The 17,926-nt window shown below is 34.4% G+C and overlaps 1 protein-coding gene across 9 annotated transcripts in view; it reads right to left on the bottom strand.

Moving 5' to 3' along the window:
* Scaf8 (SR-related CTD associated factor 8) overlaps positions 1-17,926 on the bottom strand; it is a 194,460-nt gene that overhangs the window by 134,831 nt on the left and 41,703 nt on the right. For all 9 annotated transcript variants that reach the window (XR_004517135.1, XM_033763304.1, XM_033763306.1 and 6 more), the window contains 6 exons: positions 16,782-16,943; positions 13,453-13,606; positions 12,212-12,342; positions 4,970-5,146; positions 3,156-3,235; positions 1,236-1,353 (listed from right to left, as the gene is read on the bottom strand). Coding sequence is in view for 8 of the 9 variants with exons in the window: in XM_033763304.1 (XP_033619195.1) it covers positions 1,236-1,353; positions 3,156-3,235; positions 4,970-5,146; positions 12,212-12,342; positions 13,453-13,606; positions 16,782-16,943 (822 nt within the window). In the remaining variant the exon portion in view is untranslated. The remainder of the gene's footprint in view (positions 1-1,235; positions 1,354-3,155; positions 3,236-4,969; positions 5,147-12,211; positions 12,343-13,452; positions 13,607-16,781; positions 16,944-17,926) is intronic.

Raw genomic sequence — 17,926 nt, forward strand, 5'->3', positions numbered from 1 at the left:
GAAATAATCAATAACTGGGATCTCAATTTATTAAAAAGCTTCTGTACTGCAAAAGAGACCATCAGCAGAACTAAGAGACACCCTACAAGGTGGAAAAAAATTTTTCCAGCTGCTCCTTAAAGACCCGATTCAAAAATGGGCATCTGAAATGAACAGACATTTCTCAGACAAAGACGTAAAAGCAGCAAGTAAATATATGAAAAAATGTTCCACATCACCGGTCATTCGAGAGATGCAGATGAAAATAACACTGAGATCCCACCTCACCCCAGAAAGAATGGCTGCTATCAAGAAATCACACAATAACAAATGTTGGTGGGATTGTGGGGAGAAAGGAACCCTTCTCCATTGTTGGCGGGAGTGCAGACTGGTGCAACCACTGTGGAAATCAATATGGAGATACCTCAAAGAGCTTGGACTGGAGGTTCCATTTGACCCAGCCATCCCTCTGCTGGGTATCTTTCCAAAAGAAGTAAAAGAATCATATCACAGTGATGTATGCGCACCCATGTTTATAGCGGCACAGTTTGTAATAGCTAAAACTTGGAAACAGCTCATCTGCCCATCCGTTGGAAACTGGAGAAAGAAGATGTGGTTTTTCTACAAAATGGAATACTATTCAGCCATAAAGAACGAGAAAATAGATTCATTCATAGGAAAATGGATACATATTGAAGATATACTCCTAAGTGAAATAAATAAATCACACATTTGTAAATACCAAATAGTTTCTCTTGTGTGAATAAACTGTAATAGTACATAAGATCCTAATGAGATAACTGACATTGTGAAATGGGAAGGAAGGGGCTAAAGGTGTAGGGAAGGTGGGATGGGAAAGGGAAGGGTAATAAGGGAAAAGAAAAAAATGTGAGATAATGAAAAGATGAAAATAAAGTATTTGTAGATTGGGAGGGGAAGAGGGGGTGGAGGGCAGGGACAAGGGGAAAAAATGAGAACCAAGACCTATCATGTAGAGGTACAAGATCCCAACAATGAATGTAACTGTACTGTATCCCTAAAATGTACCAATAAACTCAATTAATACTGAAAAAAAAAAAAGAAAGAAATACAGTCATACTTTAGAAAGAAAATAAAGTGGATGGTAAAAACTGAAACAGATGAAAAAATATTCTATTAAGACCAAAAGCAAACACTAACCAACCACCCTAGAAAAATTCCAATTTACAGAATAGAAACAGCAGTAACTCCAAAGACCACAAGATGGGGTTATGAACCTTTTGTGGTTGTTGCTGTTCCAGAAGCTGCTGTCTGAGATGTTCAAGGTTTTGCTGTTGTAGTTGTTCTGCTATCTGATGAAAAATGGAATTGTTCACAGATTCTGAAACATGAGAACTAAAAAGAAAACAGGTAGAAATATATTTAAAAACACACTATTAATAATATAAAAATAGCTGCATATTCTTAGAAGACAAAACTGACCATTTACAGACTATTACAATGTCTCTTTTGAAATATCAACAGTCAAATGGAATACTTGGAAACATTAATACATATAAAAATATTTGTTCCCTAGTGTTTCAACAGATACCATACCATGTCAGAGATACCCTGTTAAAAATCTGATGTTACTATCTCATGCTATTAAATACATGGAAATTAATAAATTTTATTAGACCTAAAAAAAAACTCAGTGAAAGTTATTTAAATATTGTCATTGTAATTCATTTTATAAACATGAAAGTGGGAAAAATGCTCTATCAGTCATTATATGTAAGATCCACAATTGTAACTGACCATAAACTTCATGATATTATGATGCTTCTTTTAGGAAAGCATACATATTACTCGGTATATTACCAGAAACAGACAGTATTAAAAAAAAAAGAAGAAGAAGAAACAGACAATATTTAGATAAGAGGATATAATAATTTAAATATAATCTGAGAAATTCACATCTGGAATTGTGGGTGCTACAAGCTAAAATATGAAAAAACAAGAGGGCATCCCTAAAGGCACAATCAATGGTGAGAAGCCTTGAAACAGCTGGCGAAATATACACTTCAACCTGGAACAAATAAACTTAAGGGGAAGAATGACACTTATTATCTTCAAATACTGAAAAACTACATGTAAAAAAATAATATAAAATAATAATGTAATTTGCTTCCATGATTCAAAAAACAAAGCTTAAATCAATGTGTAGGAAATAATGGAAACAAGGTTCAGCTTCACAAAAGAATATATAATAATAATAATAATAATTTAAGTTATTGTCTCAGAAGACATTAAGACATTGAATATAAAATGACAGGGTGGTTAGAGATGCTCACATGTCAAGGACATTTACGTGATCTCAAATGCTCCTTCCAACTTCATAATTTAAAATATTAGCTTTTAGGGCTGGGGATTTAGCTCAGCGGTTCAGTGGCCTGCCTTGCAAGCGCAAGGACCAGAGTTCAATCCCCGGTACCAAAAAAAAATTAGCTTTTAATTTGTCAAGAAAATTTCCTTTAATAAATGGATATATTTATATTTTATCTACCCTCTGATTATGTATATTTTTATGTTAATACATAAAACTAATAATCTACTTGGAATAAGAGTACTCAAGGCTTTCATCCTTTATCCTCTCCCTTCAGTTCTCACAAATTCCACCTCCCAATCTACAACATCCTCTTCTACTGGTCTTTTCATATAGAGTACACTCCTAAAACCTAAAACTCTACAGAACTGTTGGGGGAAGGGAGATTACAGATTTAAAAAACAAACAACATAGAATCCATTTCTTTAAATAAACATCCCTGTAACCTCAATTCTTACTTCTGATTAGTTTATGTAGTTCTTGGAATTTGGTACACTTCCTAAAATTAGACCTTGGCACTAGCCCCAATATTCTTTTTATACAACTTTAAATAAAGCCAATAGAAATATAGACAATATCACAACTAGATTTATCAATATTCCTATAAGAAATATTCATATATCCTATTTGCAAAGATCTGAAAAGAATGCCAGTAATCTAGGGAGGGAACAAGGGAGCAACTCTATCAGCTTTCTGTAAGCTAGAGCTCGATGACCTGAAATAACTTCATTTCGTTCAAAGTATACTTAATAGCTCAGATGGCAATATTCCACCCAGTATTTACAAAATAACACAAAGAAACTTTGGTTATAAAGAAGAATATAATTCTTACAGTTGAGGAGTTGGAATTTCCTTTTTGGGTTCTTCACTATGCTCAGAGTCTTCGCCAAAATCAAACCTATCCATCAACTTCTAAGAACAGAGGAGAGAAAGGAACAAATAAGTAAGTGTTTCATACAAATATAAGTTGCAAAATTATATCTCTCGTTTATCTCTCTCATTTAATATGTTTTATATCATTTTATACTACAATGAAGCACTGTGAGTCGATCTTTACTCCTCTTTAAAATACTTTGAAGGGAAAGGAGAAGTAGGAGCGTTAGTGGTAAGAAAAGAAGGGAATGGAATTAATACAAGAAAATGAAAAAATGGAAACAAAGCCTTTGTAAATAGGGAGGGGAGGTGGGGTTAAAGGGAGGGCAAAGGAATGGGGAAAAAATAAGAACCAAAATATATTATGTAAAGATACAAATTTTCAATAATGAATGTCATTATATTGTATTCCTAAAATGGACCAATAAACTTAATGAAAAATATAAATAAATAAAGTACTCTGACATGATACATTAGTTCCCTTTTATGCATGGTTTCAATTTCTGTAGTTTCCAGTCAACTGTACTAAAAAATATTGTTTGATTCAAGAGACCATATTTATGTAATTTTTATTACAGTATATTGTTGTATTTTTTAAATTAAGTATTGTTAAGCTTTTACTGTGCCTTATTTATAAATTAAGCTTTATGCTAAGTATGTATGTATAGCAAAAAAATTATATGTATATGGTTCGGTACTATCTGCAGTTTCAGGTACAGTGGTTCCTAGAATGTGTATTCTGTGAATGAGGTGGTACTACTGTCTTAAGACAGTAGGCAGTATACACACTAATGTTATGACATAGGCAATATAAACACTAATGTTCTGATTTTACAGAAGAAAATATTAAAGATTAAAGTAATTCAGGGTCCTGACCATACTAATACAGTTTGATAAAACATTTAGAACCATAATCAGTGGATCAAACCCTAGTATAATTCTCACTGTAAAATGTTGCTCTACTATCTTTAGAATACTCAACTTAAAGGCTTTTTATGTAGTTTTAGCAATTCAAAATTAGCCCTGGAAGCTGCTGGCCCACAAAAGTTCAGTTAATAATCCAATAAATCAAGATTTACTTTCCTATGAAAATAATAGTTAACAGATATTAAAAATATATAGATACTATTTCCAAAGTATACATTCCTATAATTAATAAGCAAACTTAGAATATCACACAATAAATTATACAATGAAGACTTTCAGCAGTAGACAAAGAGATGGAGGGAGAAGGGTGAGAAATGAGAGGAAGTAAAAAAAAGAATTTAAACATACTATGTACAAGTACCAACTCCCCATGATTAATGTAATTATTATGTACTACAAACATGTACTAATAAAAATGAAAGCTAAAAAAAGATAAAAGCACTATTTTTTATTGTTAGGCTTCACTTTATAATAACACAGTAATGTGACAACTTCTAGAAGTTTTCCTTTGAACTTTCATATATTAAACAATTTTAATTTCAGAAGGTTAAAATTATAGAATGCAGACCACCACCATTAATGTAATTATAGCAAGAACTTCAAAAAACAATGACTTGCTTCAATGGAAATACGATGACCATTTATCTTTAGTCTAAAGAAAGTACTGCATATTAAATGTTTTAAGAATTTTAAAATTACTTTCCTAAGTTTGAACCATTTATATAATGTAAAAATTTTATACAGTGCAATATTTTTTCAATAAAATGTAATTATAAAATGAAGACTCCACAAATTACACAAAATTTAACATTAAATATAGAACAGATACAATATTTTAATTAGTACCTTGTTAAAAGAGACTCCCTGTTCTAAGGGAGTTAGTGTGTTGGCTGCTGCAGCTGCAGCTGTAAGCTGTGCAGTGAGAGCCTGCAATTGAACCACAAGACCAGCATCCAGGGCCTGAAGGATGGAAGGCTGGGGCTTCTGCTGTTGTATCTGTAAAGTTTGTATTAACTGCTGAAGCTGGAGGGAGAAAAAATTATTACAAAATAGGTGTTGGATTTTGCTCATAAGGATACCATCTACAACTATTAGTCAATAAAATTAATTATTCTACAGTCTATAACAATCAAAAAAAGGTTTGTATGCATACATAACAGTACTTTGTTTATCCTGTTTTTGGAAAGTCAGAGATTTTAAGCAGTCATACAATAAAAACCAGAAAAAAAAATTTCTCACAGGTTGACACATTTTCCATGAATCTCATCCCTTCTTCAATTAATGGTGTAAAGGAATAAGTACTGACAACAGTGGCAGCTTTTACTATCATTCAGTTTACCACATGAGAACATACTTTCTGAAAGCAGGAGAGCAATTAAGAAATTTGCTCCTGAGGGGAGAGTGAAGGGAGGGTGGGGACAAGGGGAAAAAATGAGAACCAAGACCTGGCATGTAAAGGTACAAGATCCCAGTAATGAATGTAACTGTACTGTCTACCTAGAATGTACAAATAAATTAAATTAAAAAAAAAAAAAGATATCTGCTCCTTAGAGCAGAGTCTAAGTTTTAAGGAATGAGTTATCAATGATTAATTATGTCAACTAGGGTTGAAAGCAACTCATTTCCACCATTTAACCAGCCTTGTTAAAGAATATACAGTTATGGACAGGAGGATTCCATAAACAAGAAAGCCCTACATACATCTTAAAATAAATAAAAATTTAAAATATAACACGCACAGAGGTGTGATCCAGTAGGAAGAATAAACTAATATTGCATAGCAAAATAAGGTTACTACAGTTGACAACAATTAAATTTCAGAACAGCTAGGAGAAAGGATTTTGATGTTTTCAACAAAAAGAAATAATAAATGGATAGGATCACACATACACACACACACACACACACACACACACACCCAATTACCTTGATTTGATCATTACATATCATGTACATGTATTGAAATGTCAACTATATACTCCACCATATGTATAATTATTATATTAGCAATAAAAACATAACTAAATGATTTTTAAAGTTCCAAACCTATTCAATCTGAAAATTACCAGTTTAGATTAGAAATATAAAAATAGCCAGGTGTGGTGGTGCATGCCTGTAATCCCAGCACTTGGGAGGCTGAGGCAGGAGGATCACTGTGAGTTCAAGACCAACCTGGGCTACATATTGAGTTCTAGGTCAGTCTCAACTACATAGTGAGACCCTGTCTCAAAAAACAAAAACAAAAACAAAAAAAAGTAAAATAAAAATAGCAAAACTGATAACCAAGAAATCTGTATTTAACTTACAGTATGAGAAGGCACAGATACCATGCAAGATGACAGAAAATAAAATGTCATTCCTATTCTAATTTAGCAACATTAGGGAAAAAAGTAGAGTTATCAAATAAACATTTTCTAAAAGTAAAAACAAAAATACTATTAATAATGTGATAAAAAAATACAAAAATATGTGAAGCTCCAGAACAACTAAAACCAACAAATATAAACAAAACACAAACTCTCTAAATCCTTATGAGAAAGGAAGAAAAGGCAGAGAAGAAATGTCGTATTTCTCCTTTACATATTTTAACTATTCCTCTTGACAACTTCATGTGGACTGTTGATCCTTCAATCACTCAAATTCTAGATCATTACAGTATTCAACTTATCCCTTTACTTTCAGGAGACATTCTGCATAATTTTGGGGGGAAAATCACTTCACAATTAAATTAATATTAGGGCTACCTGATGCCTCAATGGTCCTTTGATGCTGTCCTACTCAAGAGCAAAATTAAATCAGCTGAAGAATCCTGGTTCTTTAAGAACCAAGCAATAATTCAAAAAGAGAAATGTTTCACCTGGAACAGGAAAATTCTTTATCAGCTTAACTCATCCTACCTACCTACTGCTGTAAGAACTTTTTGCTCATCTCACCATTCCACACAGCATAAGCTTCCTCATAGACCTAAGATCTTCTCAGCATAAGATCCTCACCCTCATAGGATTACTGTTGCCCTCTAAGACCTCTGATACTTCCTCCGATTATAATATCCTCATGAATTTAGGATCATCGCCACCTTCTGGGCCATCTGATACTACCTATAAACCCAGTAAGTAGTGGCAAGCTCAAAGTCTTTGTCTCTGCCTGCTCTGAGGCACTGACGTCTTGGCTCCTCCACATACTTTGAAACTATGCAAGTCTCTATTGTTTTTTTTCTTTATCCCTTGCTGCCTCCTTTCTAGGCAATCAGAGGACTGATCGACCTCCAATACTCTACCATGATTTCATGTTTTATCAATTACTGCTGTATTGATCCTCTGTACTACTACTTTGGGGGAAAAAATAGAAATTGCTATCTTGCTTTGTGTCATTCCTTATGGAAAATTCCTTCTATCAAATTATTATAGGCTGTGTTAAAATGAGAACATCTTTTTTAATATTTTCAATACATTATCACAAATGAAATAATTTTATCCAATATACAAATCACGTATCATCTTTAAAAACAGAGAAACTAGATCTTTTTAGACAATACACTTTACCATTTTTCATGTAGACTCTTCTAGTATCACTATTGCAAAAAGGAAGACATTCCTTGTCTCTAGACATTTCTCCTCTCCGACTTATGTGAAGTACTGTTCATATCATGTGACTTCAATATAAAAATTCCTGTCAATTCCCCACTGCTTAGCATATGAACCCTGTATTTATCAGCCCACCGTTTACTGCTTTCAAAACTTATGTCTCACTTATGGCTGCCTTTTCAACTCTGTCACTACTAACGTACACAGGTCATCCTCCAGGCAACTCTTAAATACTTTTTGTATATCTAACATTGGTAGGCCTTGTATGTCATTCTAAAACAATGAACTGAAAACCTACAATCGTACAGACGTACAGCAATGAAAAACCAACAAAAATCCAGGCCCTATGACAGCACACATTTCAACAGAAAGAGACAAAGAACATACAGTAAAACAAGTGAATTATATAATGCAACAGATGGTAGTATGAGCCAAGAAAGGAAGTAAGGCAAGTGAGAAAGGGAGAAGTTTAGAGAAAGAGAAGTAGTTTTAACTTTAAATAGTCAGGCCTTACTATGGATGACATTTAAATGAGAATTTATAGGAGAATGAAGCTGTATGAATATGTGGGGAAAGAGAGTTTTTAACATAGGAAACAAAGTGCAAAGGTCCTGGGCCATTTCATTAGTAGTATATGTTTCTGGTGCTCATGTATGCTGTGTGCAGCCACAGTGCCTAAGTTGGCCTCCATCCTCTCTGGAGCCTCTTTCCTTTTTTTGGCAGGTACTGGGAATTGGAATCAGAACCTCGTGCTTGCCAGGCAGGCACACTGCCATTTAGCTACATCTCCCACCCTCTTTCCTCTTGCCCTTCACTGTAAATCATGCATATTAAGCCCCTGCTCAGTGTGGGCCTGAGACACATCCAGCAAACCTGGAACAGTGGGCAGTAACAGCATGCCAGGCACATGCTGTCCCTGGTGTTTAGACCCCAGGGTCTGTGTGCCTGATTTCTCCTCATCTTCTGACAGCCCAACAGGTGCCAGGATGGGTCTGGCCCCGATAAGCTCAAGTCTGAGTCCTGAAGCCCATGGAGTCAGGAGTAGTCATATAGGAATTGGGACAACTCCACCCTTCTTGATTTGCATGGGGCCGATCCCCTCTAGTGGCTGAAAGGAAAAGGGAAGGCTGGTGGATTTCTTTATAAAACTACAGCCAACAATGTGCAATCGAAGGACTGTGTGCTGGCCGCACTGCTGCTCTTCTTTTTAAAATTTTTTTTCTGAGACAGTATCTCACCAGCCCAGGCTGGCCTTGCACTTATGATGGTCTTCCTATCTCAGCCTCCAGAGCACTGAGATTATGGGAATGTGCCACCATATCCCACCACCAGCGTTTCTTGAAAACCCTTAAAGGGCAAATTCTGTTAAGTCTTGGGAGCTTGTCTGAGCCCGTGGTCATCTGCCTGGTGCAGACATGGGCACCCTGCAAAGGTGGCTGAGGATCTGCAGCTTAAGTCCCACCTGGTGCAGCAGATGAGACTCAGGTGAGAAAATGCCTTTCTAGGGAGCATCTTCCAACGGGGCGGGGTGTGTGCACCTGGCCACAGTGCTGTGCACCCCCATCACACATGCTGACAAGGTATTTTTGTGAGAGCAGAGGCCCTCTGTGAGGCTTTACTGTATTATTTGGGATTTTGGGGGGGGGTCCTTATATAGTTTAGTGACTGTGATTCACGACATAGCCTGGCCTCAAACTTGTGGTGATCTTCCTGCCTCAGGCTCCCCAAGTGCCAGGATTACAGGCATGTGATGCCACCATGCCTGGCATCCCCTGCATGCATCTTTAGAGGCACCTAGACCAAGTAAAAGGGACTGTTTCTCCCCAGTCCTGGTCTGAGGGAAAACCTGGCTGGTCCCAAATCGAAGATACCTGTAATCTGTTTACCTATGAATAATGTTTCTGTATCTGACCACTGCTCGTAGATGATAATGACGTGCCTCAGTTACTTTTAGTTTATTCCAGTCTTACTGCTTTCCTCCTTTTTTTAAACTATGCTTCCTCTAGCCAGTTAGAAAAACCTAGCTGGGTGTGGCGGCACATGCCTGTAATTCTAGCACTTGGGAGGCTGAGCCAGGAGGATCACCTAGAGTTCCAGGGCCAGTCTGGACTACATAGTGAGTTGGGGGCCAGTCTGCACAGCACAGTGAGACCTTATCTCAAAAAACAAAGAAAGGCTTGGAGTGATGATTCACTTGCTCTACCCATTGTCTCCGTTCTCCCCTCCCCAGCGTTTCTCCTCTTCTAGGATGATTCCAGTGTTCCCCACAAAATACAGAAGTTCTCAAGTCCTGCCTGAAAGAGGAGGAGCCCTTTAACATCCAGAACTCCATGTCGCCCAAGCTTGAGGGTGGCAAAGGGGACGAGGCCGACGTGGATGTGAAATGTCTGCAGAATAATTTAACCAAAAGCGAGCAGGAAAAGGCAGTGGGGGCAGGAAGACACATTCTCTCCTCTTGTACAGAGTCTATTTCTTGTAATCATTTGTTAAACTCTTTATCTTTTTTGATCTCATGGCATGCTTTGATGTATTTTGTACAAGAGGGGAAAAAGACATGAAATAAGCAAAGAAATGGAAGAGAATTGCATATGTCAGGTTGTTTGTGCTGTCTGTACATTGCTTCTGCTGCTGTGATTTCTAAACCTACGCTATTATTCAAATGACTTTTTTTTTGGTACTTTGACCCACCTTTTTTTGGAAGACCAGTAAAAACAAAGTTCTTGAAATAAAGCTTTTTAAAAAGAAAAAAAAAAGTAGTATATGTAAGGAGCAGCAAAAACACCAGTGTTGCTGGTGTGGAACAAACTACTGTACAGGGGTAAATAAATGATATAGGAAAACAAATGATATGATGAAAAGAGGGAACAAGGAAAGAAAATAGTTATAATTGTTTAGAGAAATCCATGGAATGGTGATGGGAAATTTCTTGGGAACAAGAGATCAGAGAACATACAAGACTCAATAAAGTGACTGTCTTAGGATGAGACCTAAGACAAGTGAGAAAATAGATGATAAAAGAGAAACAGTATTAGCAAAGAGAATACTTATATAACTTTAGTAATATTTTTATAATATATTTACTAGTAACAAAATTACCAGGTTACATAGAGAATAACTATACATGTTGGATTTTATGCAATTATTGTAATTTCTGAGCCTATGTATAAGATATAGAAAGCCTTTCTCAAAGATTTTGAGGAAAAACAAAATAATGGTTCAAAAAAGAAAGAGAAGCAGATAGCAAATACCATTTAGAGATTCTATCAACAGTACAAAAATAAAGACTAAAGTGGTAAAAGAAATAAAGCAAAAAAAAATCTAAGAAACATAAATGCAATAATAGCAAAAACAAAAAATACAATCAGATGTGCAGCAAAAATGAAATGTTTTAAAAATTGTGCCTAATTATGAAACAACCATAGTTGATGTTTATAATCATAAATACTTATTACTAAAGTCTCATGTCTATAATCTCAGCATGACAAAAGCTAAGGTAGGAGCATCATCACAGGTTTGAGGCCAACTTGGCCTACACAGTGAGTTTAAGGACAGCCCGAACTACATAGCAAGACCCTGTCTCCAAAAAAAATTAAAACTATCACAGTAAAACAAACATGTAATACATACTTAAATTGAAGATAATTACCATTAATTTCATGTAATACATTTTAACTGGAAAATGAAGGAAAAATGACATTTTTTTAAATTAAGAGAAATTAGACCGGCACTGGCTACAGAAAATAAATCTATTCAAAGGAGAGAAAAGGCGATAGTAAGAGTGAGAGTAAGTGAGAGAGAGAGAGAATGAGTGCAAGCTGGAGGTACACTTAAGTGCAAAAACCCTGGGTTCAAACTCTGTACCAACGAAAAAATCTAAGTAAAATGGAATTACTTGATATTATGAGAGCAATCTTTCCCATTGTTCAAATCAACTGATACAGGTAGCTCAATTCCCCTCTATTCCTAGTGCAGCAAACTCAGGAGCTTGTTTTCTACTCCCACAATATTCACTGCTCTCCATGTTAACACTTGCAAGTCTGCTTCCTGTCATCCTATATTTGTGTGCCTAGCTCTATTTCAAGTCTCAATGCAAATGTCATTTCCTCGATGATATTTTCTCATGGCCCTCCTTTCTAAAACTAACTCCCTTTGAACTTTGGTCACTGTCAATGGACTGAATTTGTCCGTCCCCCATAAGATAGAAGACCACCCTATCTTTGCTAGTGGGATAGCAATAATACCTAATGCTACAAACCTAATGCTACAAACATAGTTTCATACAAACTATGTGCTAAGAAATCAGTTGATATACAATGAAATTTTTATAAAACAATAGATGATATTAAAGTGTTCATAATGAATTAAAAACTGGAAGTAAAAGGAGTATATATAGTAATACTATCTTCAAAAAACTAAAAAATACTTTCTAGGCAGAATGTTATTGAACAATACATCAGAAAAATAATTCTAAATCACTCTCATCATTAACAGAGAAGCTGCTCACCTGTTGGCCTTGAGGACTTTGTAAGATCTGAGCAACAGCGGCAAGTGTATCTGTGTTTGTTATCTGAGATACCCATGGATCAGACAGGCCTTGGACCACATTGGCTGGAGTAACAGGTGTCACAGGTGTTCCTTTTAAAGAAGACAACCCCATTCCCAGTAAATATGTAAGACTAAAAGAGACAGAAGGATCTGTTCTATTATTTCCATAAAACAGATATAAATTTATACAAATGTTTTTATTTTATTGTCTCCACTGAAAGCATATTTGAAATCCTTTATATAATTAGCTAATTTATAAAACACACCCCCCAAAAGGCCCTGAAGAAATTGATGCCTAGTTGTCCTGGGTAAATTAAGCCACTACTTTAGTCTACAATACTTAGCACCATTAAAAACCTTAGTAGAGCTGGGGATTTAGCTCAGCAGTTCGGTGGCCTGCCTTGCAAGCGCAAGGACCAGAGTTCGATCCCTGGTACCAAAAAAAAAAAACCTTAGCAGAGAAAATTTGTTACCATGAATAAAAAAACATACCCTTTGATGAAAAAAGCTGTAAGACAGTACATATTTAAAACATAAAGCCCTTATTGTTAAAATTCTGTGTATGTGTACATGTATGTGCACATCAAAACATAAATATATACCAAATGTGAACAAATTTAGTTTTTGAGGCTGTGATAAAAATTTTTAGTATCATTTAAATACCCCAAAAAACATGATTTTGAGATTATTACAAAAGGATCCTTAGTTTTTCTAAAATTTTTTTTTAGGATTCTTTACGTAAATTGCAAGTTGATATAGATGCAAGTTTAAGAGGACACTGATAGCCTAAATCAGGAAAGACCTAACTGGCAAATCTATTTTCCTAAATTTATTGTTTGTTTGCTTGCATCCATCTATCTATCTATCTATCTATCTAGAGACAGGGTCTCATATGTAGTTCAGGCTGACTTTGAACTCACTATATGTAGCCAGGCTGGCCTCAAACTCTGGGATTACAGGTGTGTGCCAACACAGCCTGATGATCAAAACAGGGAGGAAAAAAAAAAAAAAAAAAAAAAAAAAAAAGCATTCTACATTCTATAAAGAATTACACAAAAATAAATGACTTTATTTTTCCTTTTGAGTTATATTTCAATTATCTAATGTTAAACACATTCTCCTGTACTGTGAAACTGTTATTTTTATAAATGAATAATCTTATGAAAAATACAAGAAGAATACCTAGACACCAATCTATACCTGGAGTATTGCTCAGAGCAGCAGTAGTACTGGCCAAAACAGGTGTAACAACTGGTGGAGGAATCCCTGCTGCCATATCCAAGAGAGGCTGAATAATCTCACTCTTAAATACATTGTTCTTCTGCCACAGGTTTAATACTCTCACTATTTTACTCTAGAAAAGAAAAAAAAAATGACACTTTGAGTTTTTGCTTTCAAAACTCTAACACATTCTATACAGAGTACTCAGATACACGTTAAGAATGAGAGATTAAAATACTTCTACAGTACTTCCCCCTCCTCTGAAATTCTGTTTCCTACCATGCTGTACTTGCAAACCTTCACTCACTTGAAATAACATGTTAATTCTGACAGATATATAAGACAAAGGACAGGTACATCCACCTGAAGGTAGGAATGACAAGTAGGCTCCATCTTCTGTGTACATCAACTCTAATATGCCTGTCTGATAATATGGATGCCATAAACAATTGTCTGAAGGGTTCCAATGCAGTGGCAGGATTTACTTCATACTAAAGTGACATTTAAAATTGATTTTAATTCCATCCCATGTGATACTTATCTTCTGAACAACCTCAGGACAAAATCCTCACCTAATGTGACCTACTACTTGCTACTGGTAAGGCAACTTGGTATCTCTGAACCATCTCAAGATACTTCCTCTTCCCAATAGGTCCTATAACGGCAGCACTGCCTTCAATTTACTCTTCCTCCCCCAAAGAATCTCAATGTTACCCTCAACTCACACACATATCAAATTTTTGTTTTAATCTCACACTTTTTTTGATTACTTAAGTATTCAGAGTACTTTATAGTTTTGGTATAATTTCAGTCGGTCAAATAACACTTATGCAGCTGCTATAAAACTCATGTATTACATGCCATCTATGTAACTTTTCTCATTAATCAGGTCTTAGGCCAACTTTGTCAATAAATACAAACATTTTTTTAAAACTCTGTTTTCTCATTTATAAAATAAGACTATATGCCAGAAGACTTCCCGTGTTCCTTTTCTCAATTTCAAACTGAATCAAAATGTTTAAAGGTAGTTACTATTTTCAAAGTTTTAGCTACTGCCAAATTTTGAGCATCCTGAGGTAGAGATTATGTTTCATTTATTAGTTACAACTCTTCTTGAATCAGCCTACAAAATATTTCAACTTAATCTTGCTCCAAAAGAGATTTCATACTGCTGCCTATATCTTCTTTTATATTCAGTATCATAAACTTGTAGAGACTATTACTGGCTTCTATTTGATAATTAGCAATGTTCAGAAAGAACTTGATAAGAAAATTTTCTATTTAAGTTTCTCCCATGGTTGTATGAGTTTTTCAGATCCCGAAAGCTTCAAATTTATAGGCAGAAAAATATGCCCAACAAAGAATGCCTCAAGATGTTCCATAGTATTTTTGTAAATGACACCAATCGGGCTGCCTATTATACTTTGCTTCTTAAAATACAAGTATCTTACCCAAAGTCATTCTAACTTGACACAAATACAACAGTTATCATGACACTACTTGATTCACAACTGTTGAACACATCAAAGTTCTGCAAATAAGTAGTAACTACTATTATTTTAACGCTATTTATATATTATGTTAGGAAAAAAATTTAAAAGAGGCCATTATTAACTATAATAAATTTTTGTTACATGTATATATTTCAGAATAGAGGTCTCGTTCCTTTTTAAAGTCTTCATAATATGACACACTTTGAAATTATATCCAAACTGCATTCATATGCAAATTTTTGTATTTCAGATAAAGGGTAAGAAAATTACACAACAAATACTCAGACTTTCTAATTTGACTATTTCTTCTTTATAAAATGCTTAACTCCACCAGGACAGGTTTTATAGCTCAAGGGTATAGGGCTTGCCTAGCATGCTCAAGATCATGAGTTCAATCCTTAGCACCAGAAAACAAGCAAATGTGTGTCACAGACACACACACACACACACACACACACACACACATACACACAACTCATTTCTTTTTCCTTATATAAAAATCTTTTCATTTCTAAGACTTCCACATTCTTCAAAATAACCAGTACCCAGCAACCATCATTTATTTCACATCTACACTGTAACAATGTCTCTCATTTATTCATTTCCTGAGATTACAGCATTAATATAACCTTTCTTCTGGTAAAAAAAAAAAAAAAAAGTCCTTATTAATATAACCTTTCTTCTGGTAAAAAAAAAAAAAAAAAAGTCCTATTCCACGAACATTAGAATAAATGAGAGATATTAAACTACAAAATCTATACATCTATAACTGATTAGTTAACTGTAACTAATATAAATCTAAATCTGATTTAATAACAGTCCTAAATCAAAGTGCTGTTTTAAACTATGTTTTTATAAAATTTCAAATTAGTGACTTACTTCAGATAGGACCATAAGGTATCTATTTTAATAATCAATTAAGATAGGTCACTTAAAATTTGAAACATTCTTTTACCCCACATACAAGAATCAAAGTACCAAAATAATTAAAGCAAAAAGCATAAACTGGCTCAAGAATTATATTTAAGAGCTCACAAAAAATCTAATAAATCTAGCTCTATATTTATCCATCACAAGATTTTTTGTCTCAAGCCTATATAATACTTAATAAAACTACTTAATCTTATCCTACTTAAAATGAGCTGAAAGCTTTGTGGGGAACTTTCAGGTTTGGTGGTTCTTCCTTGTAACAACCATTATCGGGTTTAACTCATTCTTACCTTTTCATCATTTATCAACACTGCATTTTACTCTCAGAAAAGCACCACCTAAATTCCAAATCATCATTCAAAATAACTAACCTAACATCACATGACAAATGTAAGGATAAACAACTCATTTTTGTTCCGCCTCTGGGTCCAGTTTTTTAAAAATGCTAATTACAGTATTTATACATTCAGATCTGGCAGACCTGGAGAGTTGGTTTCTAACATTTTAATAAAATTGTACCATAACCAAAGAATTTTGATATGCAGTTATTTTCTACTAATTGCATGGCAAATCCATTTTCAACCAACACTGAAAAGGTAAACATAAACTCAAATAAAATAACCATAATCCTGAATTGGTTGTACGTGTAAATAAATGTCAAGTGTAATTCCAAAAGCTCATTGAAACCAATGTTTAATTAATATTAATTGCTTCAATAATTAAAAAGTTGCAAACTCAACATTTCTGCAGTATCCAAGAAATTCTAAGAATATGAATACCATAATAATTAGTCAAACTCAGAATAACCTAGTTAACATGAACTATATATTAACCTAAAGACAGTAAATAAGACCAAGAGGGAAATGTGTTTACTTAACAGCATACCTTGTCATCCCCAGGGCAACGATATAAATTCTGGAAAGTGCTAATGATATTATTACTAAATCTGGGTGCAAACACATCCTTTTCTTGACCAAACTGATGTCGAGATTGTCGCACAATGGAGTCAATGACATAAAGTCCAGGTACCTTGTATTCTGGTTTACACTGGTGAGAAAAAGAGTGGGAAAGGAAGAATATAGGTAAAAATCTTGATAGACAAAACTCATCACAAACCCTATGCAAATACAAAAATACTGCTCATCTTGTAACGACTATTCAGACATTGACTACTCCACAGCATGTTTCTGGAATGTCATTTTAAAGAATCTACTTTCGCCGCTCTACACATTTAGTTCAATGGTCATTCACCCAAGTTTTCAAAAACAGTTATACATAGCTGGCTTCAATAACAAAAAAACAAAACACTAATGAAATATTGTTATAATAAAAACTGCTCCATGATTTAGAAAAGCTACAAAGATGGAAATAAAGACTCCAGAAAATAGCCTGCCAATATGCTTTAGATTTCATCTGAAAATTCTTACAAATTAAAGAACAAATACCAAATGACAAATTATAGCATTCTATTTACACTGAACACCAAGTTTCAAATTTTTTTCTGAAATACAGTACTATATCAATAGACTAGACAAAGCATTATTACTAGAATTCTGGGACTCCATCTTATGAAAACATTTTGTAGCAATTCTCCTAGGCCAATGTTTCTGAACTATTTTATATATTTATTCATTTTGTGGGATATCAATGTCCACTACTTTCTTACAAACTTTCCTGACTATGTAATTATGTAAGTATAATGAAGCATCCTTTTACTATCAAGCTTACCACTCCTATTTTGTCTCCATAAAAAAACATGCTTCTGAAACATGTTGATTAAAATAAAATTACAGCTGCAAAGAACATTCTACTCTTGGACAGAATCAGGTCAAAGAATTTACCCAGTTATTTTCTAAAAATCACATATAATATGTAAACAAAACTATATTGTTCAGAGACTTCTTAAAAAGCTAGGTATCAATGAGAAAAGAATCCTCTAACAGACCTGTAATACACACACTGAAGTTTCTAAATGGTATTTTTCAGTCAAGACAATGATTTCAATTTTGCAAAAAAAAAAAAAAAAAAAA

The sequence above is a fragment of the Fukomys damarensis genome, unplaced genomic scaffold (genome assembly GCF_012274545.1).
Source record: "Fukomys damarensis isolate Sample0158 unplaced genomic scaffold, DMR_v1.0_HiC HiC_scaffold_14, whole genome shotgun sequence".
NCBI classification, from domain to species: Eukaryota; Metazoa; Chordata; class Mammalia; order Rodentia; family Bathyergidae; genus Fukomys; species Fukomys damarensis.